The 21,395-nt window shown below is 35.7% G+C and overlaps 1 protein-coding gene across 1 annotated transcript in view; it reads left to right on the plus strand.

Moving 5' to 3' along the window:
* Positions 1-21,395, plus strand: part of LOC150093819 (histone-lysine N-methyltransferase 2C-like) — a 1,065,326-nt gene that overhangs the window by 438,401 nt on the left and 605,530 nt on the right. Inside the window, exon 28 of the mRNA XM_090412524.1 lies at positions 3,887-4,032. Coding sequence (XP_090268650.1) covers positions 3,887-4,032 — 146 coding nt within the window. The remainder of the gene's footprint in view (positions 1-3,886; positions 4,033-21,395) is intronic.

The raw sequence follows: 21,395 nt of genomic DNA on the forward strand, positions 1-21,395 counted from the left end.
TATATCAAGCAATACTTAGTCTTTATTTGAGTTATAAGTCAGCAATTAGAATTGAAGGAAGTACAGGAAGATGGTTTGATGTTAAATCCGGTGTGAGAAAAGGATATACATTATCCCCTCTCTTATTCATTATCTATATGGATCACATTATGAAGGGAAGTGGTATTAAACATGATATCAGAATTGGAGATGTTAATGTCAGCTCTTTGCTTTATGTGGACGATGTTATACTTCTAAATAAATCCGCTACAAGTCTGCAAGATTCTCTGACTAAATTGAATAACTGTTGCAATAGATATGGTATGAAGGTCAGCAATAAAAAGACAAAGACAATGAAAATAGGCAGAATCATTGAAAATGTCAACTGTGTTGTGAATGGAGAACCTGTGGAACAAGTAAAACATTTCAGCTATTTAGGCACGATTTTTACTGAAGATGGTAAATTAAATATAGAAATAGACAATAGAATCAGCAAAGCTGGTATGGTGGGAAATCAATTGAATAAATTCATATGGAATAAGAGAGAAATTAGTCGGAACACTAAATTAGCTGTATACAAGACAGTGTTCAAACCAGTTTTAACTTATGGATCTGAGAGCTGGATCAGAAGTAAAACACTTGACCAAAGACTAGAGACCGCAGATATGAGAGTCATGAGAAAGATTAGAGGCGTGAACAGATGCATCAATGGCAATATCATATTATAAACGAGGATATTCGGAAAGAACTTGACATTGTCAGCATCCAGGAATGCGTTAGCAGAGCTAATCTCAGGTGGTTTGGTCACTTAAATAGAATGGGAGAGAAAAGATTAGCAAAACAAGTGTTCTCTGCCAGGTTGGCAGGAAAACGACCCAGAGGAAGACCAAGATATAGGTGGATTGATACAGTACTAAGTGCCTTACACAATAGAATTATAAGATCTGATAATGTTGGAGTCTTGACAAGTAACAGACTGATTTGGAGGAAAATTGTTGATAGGAAGTTAGTAATGATGTAATTTTTTCATGTAGCACTATCATATCCATTACACCCCTTGAGGGTACATGTCAGGAATTTGATAATGATGATATAAAGTTGGAAGTTCAACTTTGTTCAAATTCAAGGTGGTCAACTCCAGAGATTCATGATGCAAACAGAATCTACAAAAGATGCAGAAAATCGGAAAACTGTTCAAGAATCCCAGCTTGAAGAATTAGATCACATGTTATACAAATGGTTTGCCCTGAAAAGATCAGAGGGAGCTTGCATTTCTGGAACGATGCTTCAAGAAAAAGCAAAGGAATTGCACAGGAAAATGAAGATGCAAGGCTAGTGTGGATTTTCCCTTGGATGGCTTAACTGATTCAAAGAATAGCATGAAATCCATAAGTTAGATGCATCTGATGAACAGAGGAGTGCTGATGATGTGTCCATGAACAAGTTTATTGAACAGTTTCAGAAAATTGTGGACGAAAATAATATTACTGCAGAACAAATATATAATGCCAATGAGACTGGATTGTTATGGAAGCATATTCCCACAAAATTGACTTTGACTTGTGCTACAGAAGCCTTGCTGAAGGGCTTTAAGCAGAACTGCGTAACTGTGGCAGTATGCACAAAGTAAAATTGTCAGTGGTAAGCAAGTACCGCAATCCACAGTGCTTTAAAAATGTGAAAAATCTGCCTATCCATTATCCAGGCGCAAAAGAACGCATGGATGGATTGTGACATTTTCATAGTGTATTTGTGCCCAGTGTGAAGGAGCATTTAAGGGAAAAGGGTTTACCACCAGACAGAAGAGTGATTCTTTTGTTGGATAATGGCCGCGCCCATCCCCCAGCTGAAAGATTAAATGTGGAAAACATTTGTGTCGTGTTTCTGCCGCCCAGCATAACAAGCCTTATCCAACTAATGGACCAAGGAGTCATCGAGAATATAAAGACGAACTACCGTTCCCTTTTTATGAGTTGATATGTGAACGTTGAAGGTAGCATCCAAGATTTTCAGAAACAGTTCACATTGAAAGACACCATATTTACTTTTCTCTTGCTTGGAAGAATGTAAAGAACATTACTTTTTCATCAATGTTGGTGTTAATTGTGGCCAATGATCATGTTTGAAGGTGACGAATCGAGTGAATAAGATTTTCATGGTTTTAAAACACGTCCCGTGTCTGACATCTTGGATTTAGTAACACATTCGGAGAAGGTTAGTGTTAGTGAAGAGGCGGTGCAGGCTTGGGTAGATGTAGACAATTTCTTTCTCACTCTCATGACAACGACAAAATAATCGAAAATATACTGGGAAAGGAGAAAGATGAAGATGAGGATGACTGCACACAGACCAAAGTTACGTGGAAGGAAGCTGACGAAGGATTGCAGACTTTCATAAAATTTGCTGAGCAGTGTTTATCTATGTGCTCATGATGTTATGAAACTTCATTGTATACACAGTGAATTTTTAAAGCTCCGGCGACAATCTTGTAAGCAGACAGACATTCAAAATTATGTTATGTCTTCACACTAAGAAATCCACAACAACTTTCATGTGATAATACGTACTGTAATTTTTAAATGCTGTTTAAATTTGATTTTGTGAAATATAAAATTATGTGTATGTGTTTTAAATTTTAAAAAATCTGCATGATTTGTTATTTATTTAATTATGGCTGGCAGATCAAAAAAACATGACCACGAACTTCGCATACTGCAATTTCTACAGATGGCATCACAAAACATGAACAGGTAAATTCTCAAAATACACATTCAATTATCTGGCAAAATCTTGTATCTGAAATTGGCAAAGTCCTGTTGTTGATGGTTAAGAGAGATTCTACTGTACAGTAACTCTCAATATTTCCAGCTGTGTCTTCCACTGGTGAGATCTCAATGAAGATCAAAACTCTCATCAGTACCCACAGTGTTTGTCATTATATGTGCTCTGCAAAAAAAAAAGCATGTTGTATGCATTATAGGAGACAAAGGGAAACTTAATGTGATCAGTACTTTTTCTGTACAAGTTGCTTAGTCATGAATATACTCAATGTGCAAACTTTTGTTAGCTTACACCATGCTTAAAAGAGGTGAATATAATTTCTTGTCAAATATAATGTGCTTTCCAGCCCAGCCACACATTAATACTGCCCTAATAAATTTATTGGTTGGCCAATCACTTTTATATGTAGTAGCTAATAATTTGGTTCAATTGTTTTGTGTTCTTATTGTTTAAGCAAGATCTTTAAACCTTGCAATTTGGTAGTCTAATGCAAATAATCCATTAGACTACCAAATGCAAAGGGTGAATATTTCCAGGTATTTTCTAAATTTCAGTACATGAAAAAGAAGGGAAAAAATGCCTGGTGTTCTTCAGATTTAAAGTTGTACAGTGATTCTATATATACAATATGTATGTGGAGGTATGACAGTTGTAGTTTGAATGTCAGCAAATATGGTAGTGAAAGTAGATAACTGTTGATTCTGTAAATAATAACTGATTATTTCTTAAAATTTTCCATGCTAGTTGTATAGTATAATTGCTTTAAAAATATCAGGATAATTTCAAAGCCATGTAGCAATGGAATGAGCTATAAAATCTGGATGGATTGCAGTCCTGTTCGTATTCATGATCAGAACTGGGTAATATTGATTTAGTAAGCATTATATTATGTACTTTTAAGGTTCTTTTAGATTATAATTCCAATTTAATGAACATTTTCATTATATTGGACATTTTCAGTAATGTTCATAGAAGTTAACATATTGCCCACTATGTGTTGGATAAGATAAATAAATAGAACATAGTTGTCATTCATTATATATTTGAATTTTGTTGTTTTCTATCTTTCCCCCACCCCTCTCCCAGAAGCTTTATATATATTTTGAAGTTCATTTTTTGTCTTTAGAGGTTGGCTTAGAGGCTTCATTTTTTGGTGATGTTCCTCTTAGTGGCTTATTAGAAATTAGTGAAACTGGACAGGATAAGCCAAAACGAAGGAGAAGAGTAAAAAAGAAAAATCCTCTAGAAGATAGTTATCCATCATATCTTCAGGTCAGTTATTTCTATAATCTGTGTATGTACATGTATAATTTCTTACTACTATTCTTATTATGGGAGACCTCTAGGAAATCAGACTAATTGAGTGGAGGGAACACATATCACCCACACCAGCTGTCATAACTGTTATACCTTTATTAAACTCATTCGTGCTAGATATGCTAACCACTTCAACAGACAAGCTGTTCCACCCTTTCACTACCTTTTGAAAAATAATCTAGTACTTCACCTTTCTTAATGACATACAAACTCAACTTCCACAGATGCTCCTTGTCCTCTAATTGCCTTCCGTATATAACAAAAATTTTCATCAACCATTATCCATTTCAGACATTATATGATGGGTTATATGATATAGGTCCATATCATATAAACCATCCTTCTTCTGCTTGCAAGTGTCTGCATTCCACATACAATCTTTCCTTATAATTCCAATATCATCCTTGCACGCTCTCCATAGCTTCTTTCCGTCAAAACCCAGAAGGCCAAATCTGTCCAGTAGCAGTCATATCAAGCCCTTGTAAACAGGCAAAATGACTTCTTGATCCTTACATATCAATGATCATTTTGTAAAAAATCTCATGTAATCATGATTTACTTATGTTCATTTTTTACAGTATTATATATACTGAGCATAAATTTCATGAATAGGATATAAGTTTTGCTACGTAAGTAATTTTTTCTTTTTTAATTTATTTGTTTGCATTTATGAACCTAATTGCATGCCTTAGTATTTATTATTGGAGCAATGGTTAAGCTAGCCTGGTTAGTGTACCCATCCTCCAACCCAATAGGCTGCATGTTCACATCCAGCTGTAGGCATGGATGGTTGTGATTGTCTTTAGGTGGAAGATGAATGTCATTATCTGGTGTGAGAGCACTGCCCTGCTTATTGAAGGCCTTGTTATGTCATAGTTTTTCTTTAAATCTATTATCCCCTCTTGTGCCAACTAAGAATGAGATCTCCAGTCTATCTCTCTGGGGCCGTCTCCTTTTTCTAACTATAACAAATTCGTTTGTTCCAGCTGCACCAGTCAGAGTCCTAGGACAGAAAAATTCTTGCTCAGAGAAACTTTTCCAGAGTTCTAACAGCCCTGAATTCGTTAAATATATATATAGCATCTGTAGAGATATCTGTTTGCAGTCATGGCCTTATCCTTTCTAATTATTCTTTTCCTTCCCCCTTATGCATAGGTTCAAACTTTTATGAGTTAAATTAGTCTTATGCTCAAGCAAAACTCAGGCTTACATAGTAAAACATGTTTATTAAAGATCTAATGAATTTTAACTAGGTTTAAACATGTCAAAAGCTTATCACAATACCTATACTAAATCAACTGACAATCATAAATGAACACTCTAGTTAATGAACATAAATCTCATATTCTCTGGTCAATTAAAAGACACTCAGCATGGGAAAATATAAGTTTACAATTTTAACTCCAAATGCTAACACAGACCCCACCACATTAATTAGGTCTCACACAAGAATTTAAGTCCTCCGATTACCAGTCCAGTGGAGCTAAGTTACAATGCATATAAGTCATTCAAAAAAGTTCTCTAGGCAATTGTCCATTTTTCTTCCAACTAGAAATTGATTCACTCTTTTCCTCTAATACTAATTGTTAATAAATAAGGAAATTCTGTACATTACCACCACCGCATGAGGTTATCATGTCCCCTTTGTCCAATCTTTTACCGTTAGATACTTTACTGCTTCAGTGGGTTGCGTCCACGTGGAGGTTACTTTGCTTGTCACGTACAACCATTATCTGCACTCTGCTGGGCAAACTCTCGTCTCGCTGGTCACTATTGCCAGACTGCTGTCTCCCTGGAGGAACTTTCTGTTGTCTCATTCCAGTAGCACTTCTACCGATGGCCCGAGTCAGTGGACGCCGTCATCTCGTGTACAGCTTCGCCCAATATTCGCCAGTCAGCAATGGAGAGAAACTTGCCTTCCGATGCCTTAGAATTCCCTTCCGCTGGTTAGCATTGTGGGTGCGAATGAAAACAGAGACAGAAAAAAGGGTCGAAACCAGCACGAACCCGCATTTATTATCTCTTGTTGCACCCTCTTTTCACTGCAGAAGTTTTCTCATGGCACCTTACTATTGGTCCTTAAGTTGTTTAGTCACAACTCTTCTCCTCAAGAGGGCTCTTTTTTTGGGAACGCGAGTTCAATTCACTTTCCACAAATGCCTTTGCTTTGGTATTACGCTTATCGTGGGTAACTCACATGCAACCTTTGGACTATTGTTTGCATTGACATACATTTTGCATAAAGTATTTTTTTTTACTAGTGTTTTCAAACAACAATATTTCTGCCTAGACAGACAAATTCCTCTTTTTTTGTACTTCATTTTAAGATAATTCAGTTATGTTCTTTATTAACAATTTGATTCTTTACTAACAGTACAAGTCTTTCTTGGTTATTATTGTATTCTTGTTAAATCTTGAATGAATGATCCTTTTGATGAAAAGGTCCTTATTCAAGATCTAACATACTGAAGTGACTTGAAAAAGTTTCATGTTTAGTCTCGAGAACATGGTTTCCATACCAGGTAAAAAATATGAGAAATATATAAAAAAGTAATTAAAAAATCTGTAATCCACCCACGGTACAAATGTATGATAGGGTTCACAAATCAGTCTTTTAGCAGAAAAGCCACATATATATATAATATGCCTTCTTTCACTACGCATTATTCCCGCTTCCTATTGTTACACCCTGATACCTTCACTCTGTGGAATTTTCAGTTATCATGGTGTAACATGAAGAGAAAATAAAATAAAACCCCTGTATAAAAGCTAATAGATGAATTATTTAAAAGAAAGAAAAATATTCTTCCATCCAAGTAAAATATATAACAAAAAAAAAGTGTTTGTTGAACTAACTAATAAAAGAAGGAATATATTAGTGTTGTGATAAAAAAAAATTAGCTAAGTAAGACAGAAAGGATTAGTCATAAGAAATTGTATGTGAGAGGCTAGAGATTAAAATATTAAGTAAATTCTTAAAAATTTGGAAGGGGGATTAATTTAGAGGCTAGCAAAAGAAAAAAAATAGACAATCGCTCAGGGTCAATTCCCGGATTGAGACATCGTCACGTGTCAGTCGCATACTCGCCGACCTCAGGATGTTTGGCAGAAAAACGCCACCCTAATTGGTCGTTGAAGTCGAATCCAGTAAGGGGCGGAGAAAAGAAATTAAAGAAGGTGCTGGTAGGGGTCAAGGTATAAAAGGGTTAGAAACCCCCCCCCCCCAAATAAAGAGTTTTTTTTCCTGGATAATTTCTTCACGAGCTCCTTCGTATAGGTTTCACGTGGTTTTCCTGAGTGGCGGGATTGGAGTTAATCTCCGTCGTCACAACAAGGAAACAAAAGTGAGCGGGATTTTGATTCCGTATTTCCTATGGTATGGGCGGTATAACCTTAACACCCTAACAGAGTAAATGCTGTTAGATCTGCCTGTCCAGAGGCGTTAGGTAGCAGCCCTACCACTGGACTTACCCAGCGATAGGTTAGTAACCTGCCCTGGGGAAATTCAAAATACTTTCAAGTTTCATGCAAAGAAAAGCCGGACAGACTGTCAGGGAAAAGACCACGACCCAGGAAACGGTAAACGAAATTGGAAAAAGGAACACATAATGAAGATTGCAACATGGAATGTGAGAAGCATTGCACACAAAGAAGAAGAACTTGATAAACAACTAAACCAAGCTAACATAAAGATATGTATAGTAACAGAAACAAAGAAAAAACAAAAAGGTACAAAAGAAACAAACAACTATATACAAATCTACAGTGGGGTAAAAAAAGAAGAAAGAGCAAAAGCAGGTATAATGATTATGGTACATAAATCCCTAAAGAACAATATTGTATATTACAACTATTTGAATGAAAGACTAATAGAAATTAGACTCAAGACATTAAGAGGCCACATAACAATAATTGGTGCATATGCACCAGAAGAGGGAAAAGAAGAAGACAGTAATATATTTTATAAAGAATTACAGAATGCCATAGATAAAACAAACAAAACTGACTATTTACTGCTAGCAGGAGATTTAAATGCCAGAATAGGAAACAAAAAATACAAAACAAACATAGGTAAATTTGGCGAAGGTACATGTAATCAAAATGGTCGCAGATTGCGCGATTTTGTCATTTATAATAATATGAGAATAATGAATTCAATGTTTAAACACAAGGAAATACATAAATATACTTGGTCAGCCAGAGGATACAAATCAGTAATTGACTACATGATCACAAATTTTAAATTAGCAGAGTTAATTTTAGATGTAAGAGCATATCGAGACTTTGAATTAAACTCTGATCATTATATGGTATCAGCAAAAATTCGATTTAAACCAAAGTGGATAAAAACACATAAAATTGAAAATTCATACCAGCCAAGCTACAAAATTTCTTCATTACAGGATCCTCAAGTTAGACAATAATATCAAAAATGCACAAACTTAAAAACAGAAACCACACATGAATCAAGTGACATAGAAGATGAATGGGAAAATTTGAAACAAATTCTCACAAAAGCAGCAACAGAAACCTTAGGAATAAAGCACAAATGGATTAGAAAAAGAGGACTACGAGACTGGAACAAAGAAATACAAAATATAATAAAAACAAAAAAGGATAGTTACCAGAAATGGCTAAATTCCAAAACAATAGAAGCAGAAATAGAGTATAAAAGAAATAGTGCAATTGCAAAACGAGAAGTAAGGAAAAAACATAGAGAAAGATGGAACAATTTCGTAACAGAACTAGAAAAGGATTTATTTAAGCCACAACCCAAAACCTATAAAGTAATAAAATACATGAATAAAGAAAAGAAAAGATAAAAATACAAACAATAGATTTAGAAAAATGGGTGACCTATTTCCAAAATCTCTGGACAGATGAGAACAATGAATTAAAATTTTATAAGACAAAGAATGACCTAATAGAAAATATCACAATGTTAGAACTAAAAAATATAATAAAGAAGATGAAAAATAGGAAAACGCCAGGAGAAGACAATATAAATATAGAACTATACAAAAATGCAGGTGAAAAATTTAATGAAAGACTTTTGAAATTTTTTAATATGGTTTGGATGTCCGGAAAAACCCCTAACTCTTGGAAAAAAGCACTGGTCATACCAATCTATAAAAAAGGAAATAAACACAATTGCAATAACTATAGGGGAATTAGCCTGCTGAATACAGGATATAAAATATATGCAGGAATATTAAAAGAGAAACTAGGCAGCATTGTAGAAAACAAATTACTAGAAGAACAAAATGGCTTCCAAAAAGGCCGATCCTGCATAGATCCAATTTTTACTTTAAAATTATTAATAGAAAAGGGAAGAGAATTTCAAAAAGAAACACATGTGGCGTTTATTGATTATGAAAAAGCGTTTGACAAAATTAGTCGACAAAAATTGTTTAAAATATTAACCGATTTAAACATACCAAACCAACTTTTACAATCTATTCAAGAAATATATACAGGAAATAAAATAGCAGTTAAATTAGAACACACCTCAGAATGGAAAGATATATCAAGAGGAGTACGACAAGGATGTACCCTCTCACCTCTGCTTTTCAATATATATATAAATGAAATATTAACAATCTGGAAACAGCATAACCCATTTGGTATACAAATGACCCTGCAAATGAAGATAGATACACTACTATTTGCAGATGATCAAATAGTATTAGCTACATCAGAAGATGACTTACAGAGATCATTAAAATCATTAAATGATATCTCAAAGCAATATAATATGACAATATCCAAAGAAAAAACAAAAATAATGGCATTCAAAGGAGAAAACCCAATAAGAAGTAAAATAGTGATAGATAATAAAATACTAGAACAAGTAAACACTTTCAGATACTTGGGATGTGATCTATCATATGAAGAAGAAAAAGACATAGACACTAAAATATCAAACTTTGTCAAAGTAAATGGCATAATAAATAGTATATTTAAGCCATCCCTGGTACAAAAACACACTAGAATCAGACTATATAATATCTTGTCAAAACCAACTCTACTATACAGAAGCGAAACATGGACCATGAAAAGGAAAGATGAAAAACGAATTCAAACAGCAGAAATGAAGTTCCTCAGAAAAACAGCGGGATATACCAAGTGGGACCACTAAACAAATGAAGAAATCTTACAATCCCTAAAAATCAAACCAATTAATTACTACATAAGACAGTATAAACAAAAATGGCTAGAACATTTAAATCGAATGGACAACAGCAGACTACCAAAAATATTATACAGATACAAAATAAGTGGAAAAAGAAGAATCGGAAGACCAAGAAAAAGATGGCATGAGACCGGAACAGGCCACATGGCCTATATTCCATGATAGGAAGAAGAAGAAGAAGAAGATTTCCTATGGTAATAAACGAGGAATGCCATTTAGCTAAAGGAAAGAAGGTATTATCTATGTGTTTCATCGTCCAGTGAAAAGGAAATCTGTAAAGAAGTCAGTGTCCACGTGGTGAGTTTCACAGCCATTGTATGGATGATTCAAAGTGTGTCCTTAATTCAAGAACGAAAAGTTAAGATCGCATATGCACAGTTTAATGCCAAAACAACTTAGGAGTAACAGATTATAAGAGAGATCATACCAGGATAGTTCAATAGAAAAAAGGTAGAGGCTAATATAGAAAACTCAAGAGAAAAAGTACTGTAAAATCTCGTGTTAACTGAAAATCGTCTGTAAATGTAATCATTATTCTATTACTGAACTGTTGAAGGGACTAAGGAAATTTATACTAGGACTTTAGTATATGACTGATTATAATGAAAGTATGCTTGTTAATGTCAATATTATATAAGTTATTTTTTGTCCTGAGATTTATGCATCTGTGTTGTAACTTATAGGAAAGTTTTAAATGTCAAAGTTATGTGTTAACACAGTAAAGGATAATTTAATTTACATAGTTTTAGATAGTTAAATAGAGTGAGTTGATCACATATGTCCAGGTGCTACAGCATATAGCATATTCAGACTAATATTGGGTTAACTAATGTGTTAGTTAGATCTGGGATTATACATATGATTGTATGAGTTGAATTTGTTATGGCGGCATGATCGTAATAGCCATATAGGATCATAGCCAAATACTTGTGATTAGCTAATGTTATTTTGTAAATGTTTTCTTAGTATTGAATTGAGTTATATATATTAATTGAATTGTACCATGCTAATGAGTTTAATAAACCTTTGTTCATTGATAATACAATTGTCTGAAATTGTTGCCCAATGCACCACTTGAAAACGTGCGAACCTAATCACGCGGGAAATTAATGTGTTAAAAAACGAGATAAAGTGTCACGACTGCAATATTGTTTCACATTCAGACATATTTTAGTAATTGCTCCTTGTTTATGTATTTAATATCTCAAACTAAATGCCCCAAAAAGTGCAGTATAATATAAATATTAGGGACACTAAGGGGAGAAATAGCTTAAATATTTGTATTTTGGGGTGATATCTCATGCATAGATAATAGTTGAACATAGATAAGCAGAATTTCACTAGATAGAATAATAATCATAAATTGGGACACAACACTATACAGGGTCCACGTGTTACTTAGATATGACTTCTTGCTAGTACCATTCCCAACATTCACACAGTATCTATCATACCTTGCCTTGAACTCATTCACGGTCGTAGCACCCACAACAGACTCTGGAAGCTTATTCCACTCATTGACCACTCTCCAAGTAAAAAACCTAGCTCTAACACCCTTGTCAACCACGCTCTTGCCCAGCTTCCATGCATGGCCCCCCTAGTCCTCCCACCACCAGTCATATTTTCAAAAATATCTTCTGGATCAATCTTATAAAAACTCTTCAGTAATTTGAATGTCTCAATCATATCACCCCTCCTTCGCCTATCGTCCAATTTCTGCAACCCACAAATCCTTAACCTATTCTCATAAGGTTCATTCCACAGACCTGCTATCATCTTGGTCACTCGTCTCTGGACCCTCTCCACTTCCTCCCCATCACGAAGAAACCCTGGTGCCCATAACTGGACACAGCAGTCCAGATGGGGTCTTATCAAGGCTCGATACAGAGGAACAACAACGTGTTTGTCTCTGCATGTTAAAGTATTTTTTAGAAGCCAAGTGATTTGGTGAGCTGTTTTAGTCACTTTTGCAATGTGTCCCCTAAACTTCAACTCCCAAATCCCTGGCCTCATCAATCTCCTGGAGTACGGTTCCACCAATGCGATATACTGCTGCTATTCTTTTCACCCCAAAGTGCATAACCTTACACTTGGCCACATTAAATTGACATCCATTTTTCCTAGCCCAGTCCTCCAAACTATCCATATCATCCTGTAAAATTTTGACATCCTGTGCACTCACAATTGCTCTACCCAACTTGGCATCATCAGCAAACAAGTGAACACTTTCTCTCAAATCCTTTCCAATATCATTGATGAACAAATTGAAAAGCAGTGGTCCAAGAACAGAGCCCTGCGGCACTCCACTAGTCACAAGACGTCTTTTAGACTCCACTCCTGAATAAACCACTCTCTGGTATCTCTCCTTCAACCACCCTCCTATCCATCTCACCAACCCTATATCTATCCCCATCTGCTCCAGTTTACTGATTAGGGTTCCATGTGGTATCCTTTCAAAGGCCTTGGCAAGGTCCAGTAATATCACTGTAAACCCATTACCCCTATCCAGTTCAGCCGCCACTGCGTTATAAAACGTGAGCAAGTTACTGAGGCATGATCTACCCTTCACAAAACCATGTTGTCCCCCGTACACTATCCCATTTTCATCTATCTAATCCTGTATTCTTTTCTTGACTAATTTCTCTAAGAGATTGACAATGATTCTTGATATGCTAATCGGTCGGTAATTTACAACAGCAGTCTTAGAACCACCTTTATGCAGTGGAACTATTTTCCCCTCTTTCCACCCACTTGGGACTAACCCAGACCCGAGACTCAAATTAAACAAAAAGGTCAAGGGTACTTACAATTCTTTAGCTGCTTCTCGTACAACACGAGCTGGTATACCATCCAATCCCACAGATGTATTGACATTGAGGTTATGCAATAGACTACTCACCTCCACTTCATTCACCACAATTCCCGTATAATCTACTGGTTTATTCGTTTCTGCAATGTCACCACCTGGATGATATATTCTTGCAAAGTGCTCACTCAGTAACTCAACTATCTCAACTGATTCAGTTACCTCCCTACCATCGGCATTCTTTAAAATCATTCTGCCATGTACATTTTTCCTTTTACTTGCTACATATCTAAAAAACTGTTTAGGATTCTCTTTAGCCTGCATGGCCAATGTTCTTTCGTAATCCTTTTTTGCTTTTCTTACCACACTCGTCACCCTTCTGGCCTGCGCTTTATACCGTTCATGTGCCTGCCGGTCACCTTTCTCCTTAAATTCCCTCCATAGTTGTTTCTTTTTTTGCAGCTCAAGCTTAATGGTGTTATTCATCCATTTAACCCCTACTTGATTTATTATTCGGACTCTAGGTATACAGTCAGCCATTGCTTCATGCAAGCACTTCTTAACTACCTGCCATGCACTATCAACTTCTAGTCCTTGCAGTTGTACATGCCATGGCACTGAACCAATCAAACTCCTAAGCTTTTCATACTTTCCAGCCCGATAATTCCACATGACTTTAGTAGCATATGTTCACGGGGCCGGTTTGCCTGCTTGCGGGATGAAAAACGCCAGATAAACTGGCGGAAAAAACCCTACTCCCCCATACCAAAGACAGGCTAACTTGGCTATGGCTGAGGAAGATCCTCAAATTCCTCACTTCTTCGACGGGAATCGAACCTGGGACACTCCTTCCCCAGTCATATGGTTGTGAAGCACAAAGCCACTAGGCTAACTTCGCGAACATACATATATATATACTTGCCTAATTTCATGGTAATTTTCTTACCAAATGTTATTCAATTTAATCAGGGAATCTTCCAGACCTGTGCTAGATTTATTCAGAACTACACCCTCTGTCCAAAAAGAAACCTAAATTTTTGAACTAGTGGCGCCACTTATTGTACCTTTTTGTTGTTGAAAGCGGCAACCTTCATTAGTGTTGTGTTAACTGTTTATGACGTTTGTTTCATTAGAAGCCGAGTTATAGTGCCAAGAGTGACAGTGTGTTTTGATGAACGGTTGGAAAGTGAGTTTCAAAAAGACAGCTGCAATTGACTTTTGTGTTAAACTTGGTAAAAGTTTTACCGAAATGCATCAAATGCTTAAAGTATACGGTGATGAATACTTATCCCATACTCAAGTTTACGAGTGGTTTAAGTGATTTCAAAGTGGTTGTGAGACACTTGAGGACAATGAAAAGCCCGGCCGTCCAAAAATTGGACTGAGTGAAATTAACATCCAAAAAATGCATGATTTCATCAATGAAAATCCGAAATCGTCCGTAAGATTGATTGAAGATGAACTGGGGATTCCAAAATCAACTGTGCACAACATTTTACCAAGAGTTTGGGCCTTTGTAAATTGAATTTGCGATTTGTTCCCCCACAAGTTGACTAACAATTAAAAAGTGTATCGAATTGAACACTGCAAGGACCTCACTAAAACCGCTTGTAAGGACTCAAACTTCCTTGAAACGATTGTTACTGGTGATGAAACGTGGTGTTTTGAGTATGAGCCCAAAACGAAGCGCCAGAGTGCTGAGTGGAGACCACCAGAAGAGGGGCATCCGAAAAAAAGTCGTTTGGAGAAGTTAAAAGTAAAGACAATGCTGATTTGTTTCTATTATTCCAAGGGCATTATCCACAAAGAATTCGTTCCATGTGGCCAAACGGTCAATGGTGAGTTTTATCTCAAAGAAATTTTGAAGCGATTGATAGCGAGAATTCGCGACGTATGTCATGAATATCGTGATGCAGGCAGCTGGTCACTTTTGCACAATAATGCACCATCTCATAGTTCGAACATTGTGAGACAGTTTTTAAGCAAAAACCAAGTTTGTGTGTTGGATCAGTCGCCGTATTCACTTGATTTACCATCCTGTGACTTCTTTCTCTTCCCCCCAACTTCATTTGCCGATGAAAGGAAAGTGATACGACATCATTGAAAATGTTCAAGCGGCAGTAACGACGACCCTCAACAGTATCCCAAAAACCGATATAAAAAACTCATTTAACGAATTAATTGACCGTGCCAAATTGTTTATCGAAGCTGAGGAGTGTATATTGATTGAAATAAATGATTTGAATAATTATAATTGGCCTGTGTTTTATTTTCTATCAAAAGTTTGGGCCTTCTAAAGTTTTTTATCAAAAATTTTGGACAGAGGGTGTATAACATTATCTGATAAACCAAAGAGCTAAGATTAACATTGCCAATTTTGATATCAGATTTAATACTGCTTTCTTTCCGAATGTGATCCATATAGATAATAACAGTGCAAATAATGTGCACCCTTGTTGCACATCTGGTTTAACACAAACCACCTTCGTGTACCTCCTTTAATTCTAACTGCTGATTTACAGCTTAAATAGAGGGTATTGCTTGATATAATGTTCCATTTACACATATAACCATAGAATTTTGGAGATATTTCCTCTTGGCACCTTGTTATATGCCTTTGTTGTTGTCTTGTCCTTTGAAGAGTCTTAGAAATTTTCATGTGCTCCTTGAACTGCTTTGGCTATGTCGATGATTTTGTTCGTATAGATCTGTTATTCAGGATTATTCAGTCTATTGCTTGCAAGGCTGCTGTAATTGCTGGACAGGTAAAAAATGTGAGTGGGTGTCTGTTCAGTATTAGGGCAGTTATTGCAGTTTCTATATGTTCTCATGTCATCCGTATTGATTTTCATTCCTCCAAATGGCCTGTTCAGAGTCTTGCTATCGTGGTGGAGGTCTTTCTGTCAACATTGATTTTGGGAATTTGGTGGTTTATCCCTGATTTTAGTGGAATTAGTTTAGATTTTGCTAGTGCATTAGCATCAGCAAGCATTATCATGTCAGTTTCTTGGTTGAGTTCTTTGACCTCTTTTGCTAATTTATCAACTGCCTCATTGCAATTAAAGGCTACATGAGCAGGAATCCATTGTAAAATGCAACTTTTTCCCAAACACTTTAATTGTTTTAAAAGTTTATGAATGTCTTTTGTGAGCTTGGTATTGCCATTTTTGATTGCCTTTTCCGGATTAAAAAAAAGAAAAAAACTTAAATACTAATCCTTGTTATATTCCCAAGGTTTTTCAACTGTTTGTCTTAAAGTGAAAATCTGATCCTGACAATCTTCTCTTCAACAATTGTTCTTAACTGTTTCTCAAGTATAGTTGCATAAATCTTAACCAGGGACACTCAGTAGTTAATTACATCTGTAATTGCAGGCATAGACTTGTGTGGCTAATTGGTTCAAAAGATATATTTCGGTGATTACACCACATTTTTTTATTATTCAGTTATACAAAATACTGAAATAATAGTTCTGAAATAAATACAAAAAATTGATATCATAGCACAAATAGAAAACAGAATTAGAAATCTACCAGACAACATGGCAGATCTGATCCGTATAGAAAGTACAGCTTTATTATTAAAAAGCAAATTACCTCGTAGGAATCTACCTTACAACGAATATGCTTGCCTTAAAAAGTTAAAGGATGACAAAAATACTGTCATAATCAAAGCAGATAAAGGCAACGCAAGTGTCGTTTTAAATGCTACAGAATATGATAACAAAATGAAAAGTCTCCTGGAAGATACAAACACCTACAAACCCTTAGACAGAGACCCGACTTGGCATACACACAAAAAAACAAATGATCTAATAAAAAAGTGCCTCTCTGGATGGAAGAACTTAAAAAATACTTACAATCAAAACATCCTTTGATACCAAGAATATATGGTGTTCCAAAGATCCATAAGACAGATATACTTTTAAGACCAATAGTAGATGGAAGAGATTCACCGACTTCCAACTTGGCGAAATACCTCACCAACATGATCCCACAACATATAGAAAAACATCTTCTTTCATAAAAAATATAGAAAAAGCGAAAGATATACATATTGGCCAATCCTTCTTTTTGTTCCCAGATTCTGTCTTGATAGGTGAAAAAAGTATTGTTTATACTTTTATATGGAAAAATTTGAAAACGATGCTCTTAAGAATTACCATAAAAAAAAAAAAAATATGGCTACTCTATGTGGACGATATTTTCATCATATCCAATGGAACAACAGATGAACTTATCTATTTCAAAGATTATCTCAACAATTTGCACAACACCATAAAATTCGCTTTAGAACAAGAAGAAAATAAAAAACTTCCTTTTCTGGATATTCTATTAGAAGTTAATGAAGAAAGTAAACTCTCCTTCTCAGTATATAGGAAACCAACAAACACTGGAAGATTTCTAAATGCAACCTCACACCACCATCCTTCACAAAAAATAAGCTTAATTAAAACTCTTCGAGACAGAGCATACAATATCTCCTGCACACAAGAAAGATGTAATGAAGAACTAAAATACTTAACACAAATCCTCCAACAGAATGGATATGAAACAGAAACCATCAAGAGAATGCTTAAAATGCCTCCAACTAACAACACAATAAAACAGGATTACAAAAACGCAATCTCGCTTCCTTATATCAAAAATGTTACAGATAAGCTAGCCAAATTAATGAACAAACAGAACATAAAAGTAGCCTTCCTTCCTATGGAAAAAAATCTCAAGATTCCTACATCCACCAGAACACCTCATCATCCTCTTAAAAAACCAGGAGTCTACAAAATCCATTGCTCTTGCAGGATTTGCTATGTAGGACAGACAGGAAGATCTGGAGAAATATGCACGGCTGAACACCAAAAAGACGTACAATACAAAAGAGAACAAAAAACGGGTCTTGCTTTCCATACCTGGACACGGTGTACTCTGGCAAAAAACGACGATGTCATACATAGAAAACAACAGTTATATAAGAAAATTTAAAGAAGCTGCTAATATGCTAAAAAATCCAACCCAATGCAATAAAAATCAAGGTTTAATTCTCCATCAAGTGTGGTCAGCTCTAATTAAAAATCTACCTCAATCCGAGCTCGGGCTGTATGAACGAGAACAAGAACATGTAACATCGTCCAGTATTGTTCAACGTCAATAACGTTTTGTATCTGCATTCTGTTATTTGAGTTTATGAATAGCCAGACGGTTATGATTTGTATTTATTAATTCTCTTGTTTAAACTTTAGTTATACTATTTACCCCCTGAAGATGTAAATCCTATGATTTACGAAACTTGTCGGGAACTATTATTTCAGTATTTTGTATAACTGAATAATAAAAAATGTGGTGTAATCACTGAAATATATCTTTTGAACCTCTGTAATTCAGATTCAGATTTATTTCTCTTTTTATAGATAGGTAATATGAGAACTCTGTTCTAATCATCTAAAATTTGACCCTCTGTTGTCCAGGTCTTCTGAACTATGAAATGCAGCCACTGTAAAACTTTTATACCTCTGTATTTGAACCTTTCTAGTTGAATATCATCTATTCCAGCTGTCTTTCCAGATTTCAGGTTTTTTATGACTTTTTTTTTTCTTCCCTACTTCATGTGTGGATATGTATTGTTGACTGCATTCCTCTTGGGAGGTTTCTATTTCCACGCCGATAGTACTTGTTTTGTTTAACAGTCTTTCAAGGTAATTGCTCCAGATATCTAGAATATGTTTATTTTCGCTTTTCATATCATCTTTATCACCTCTGATTTCTTTTACAGTACTTTTTCCTCCATTTCTAAGTTTTTCAATAGTCTGGAGATATTTTGCCAGATTCTTTATATTTATTTTCTATTTTCTTACCAAAGTCTTCTCATGAATTTTGTTTAGTTAGTTTTACACAGTGCTTCACTTTCTTACATTCTTCTCTATATTCTCTAAAAGCACAAGACCTCTTCACTTTCCTCTCTGTGAAACTCAACAAATCTACAATCCAGCTATTCAAACAGCGAAGTCATCATCCTAGGTGACTTGAATGTCCACAACTCTAACTGGCTTCATCCACAATGGCATGAAGGCATTCATCCCTCATTCCATCCAAAATTCCTGTCCATTTTCAAAACCCTGAATCAACAGGATATATATGAAAGCAGTCAAAGAAAAAAACTCATTGTACTGCAGGTGACTTACACCAAGAACCCCAAGCTTCATACTCTTTCAGTGTCGAAGCATGCAATAAATGTAAATCAGCTATCAGCAAATCTAACTTCATAAAGGCCAATAGCAGAAAACTCGTATTTTGTCCAAATAGTTGCCATGCCTTCTAGTCCTTCACAAAAGCCATCAGATTCACCTTCTGCTTGCCTGTGCTCCCACCTCTCACTCATCCAGATGGCACCACTCTTACAGCACTCAAGGAAAAAAACTGACCTCCTAGCTTCACTGTTTTCCTCTGATTTCTGCATAGACAATGAAGACAAATCACCTCCTTCCATGCCAGCAACTCAACACCATATGCATCTTGTGATATTTCAGCAGAAAGACATTAGAAAAATATTAGACAACCCGAACACTACAAAGTCATCTGGTCAGGATGGCATGTCTCCTATTGTACTCAAACATTGCAGCAATCCAGAGCAGAACCTGTCCTGTATTGTCTCTTCAATCTTCTATACTCAGCTGTCACCTATATCATCTCATGGAAACTAACATATATGCAATTCATTCCAGAAAAGGGAGACAAAAACCTACCATTCAACTACTGAGCAATTGCCATCACCTTAATCCTCTCCAAAATAATGGAGAAAGTTAACAGTGGTCAACTTTTTCACTACTTAGAAGCTTACCAGTTAATCAGTGACCACCAGAATGGATTTTGCCAATCCAGATTCCTGGCTGATATCTTAGCCTACACTGCAGTTTGGAGAAACATCTGCTGTCACCTTTGACATTTTCAAAGCTTTCAGTCTTGTTTGGTATCATGAGCTGCTTTGCAAACTGCCTTCCTTTGGCCTACCTGCCTTATGTAACTGGATACTCAGCTTTCTCTCTGGTTGTTCACTTCACATCCCCAGTAATATATATATCACCAGGCAGATGAACTCTCTCTCCTTGAACTGACATTTACCTTCAACCTCTCTTGGCACAAACACATCACATCAATAACTCCTTAGCTTCTAAAAAATTAGGCATTCATTTCCAGTCAAGAAGATATTTTACATCCCCAGTTTATACAAAACCCAAATCTGCCTATCCTTAGAATACTGTTCACACATTTGGGATGGTGCACCTAAAACTTTCTTAGAAATTTTTGATGCTGTCTAGAGGAGAGCAATTTGGCTCATAGCCTGACCCTTCCCTCACAGGCTCACTTCAACCTCTATCTCACATATGCAGTGTTTCAGCTGTGTGTCTCTTCTACAGGTACATCTCCATGGTCACTTCTCCAGTGAGTTGACAGGCACCATTTCTCCACTTGCTGTTAGGCCTATTAAAACAAGAGCAGCAGCTGTCCAACATCCCTTTACAGTATAAATGCAAACTCATCAAACCTGCATCTCCTCTTCCACAATTATTCCATCTACCTCTGTTTTCTGGAACAGCCTTCTCCACGATGTTGTTATGTCCCCGTCTTCTTCCATATAGTTTAGTTATTTATATCAAAGGGATCTCTTACGTGTGACACGTGGTATCTCTGGTTCACAAAGGAATAGCCCGAGGGTCGAGCCAAAACCTATGTGGATGATTCTTCCTAACCAATCTCTCGTTAAGCCTAAGAATATCTATTTTTTTACTGCGCCACTTAGGACCCTTGATTAATTGAAATATTAATCAAGAGGTTGGTAGAGAGCTTCGCCAAAGTATCACAAATAATTGCAATCATGACCAAAAATTTACACTGAATGAGTTCCCCACTTAGATCCGTATTATTTCACAGGTGGTGCATTAAACTCCATACAGTCACAGGATTTAATTAAAGAATAGCAAAAAACATTTATTTAACATAAGACATACAATACTATTTACACAAAGAAAGTTTTCATCTAATAAGGGTTAAGAATTAAGTCAAGTTTAACAGTATTAAGTCACTCAAATGAAATTAACACTAAGTTTCAATAAGCCTTATATATCTCTCCTGATACAACTATTTAACATTGTGAACCTTAATTAAACAATCCCTAATTTTATATCCTTACTCTAGACACAATCTTTTAATTCCTATTATAAGCAGACATTAATCTAATACACATTTCATCAGATTGCTCATAATATTCCACATACCCTTTGTCCTAAAGTCCTCATAATAATTGCCTCTGGGTTCTTTGTTACAA

This window comes from Typopeltis vanoorti, chromosome 23 (assembly GCF_054136105.1).
Source record: "Typopeltis vanoorti isolate ZY-2024b chromosome 23, IOZ_Tvanoo_1.0, whole genome shotgun sequence".
Lineage (NCBI taxonomy): Eukaryota > Metazoa > Arthropoda > Arachnida > Uropygi > Thelyphonidae > Typopeltis > Typopeltis vanoorti.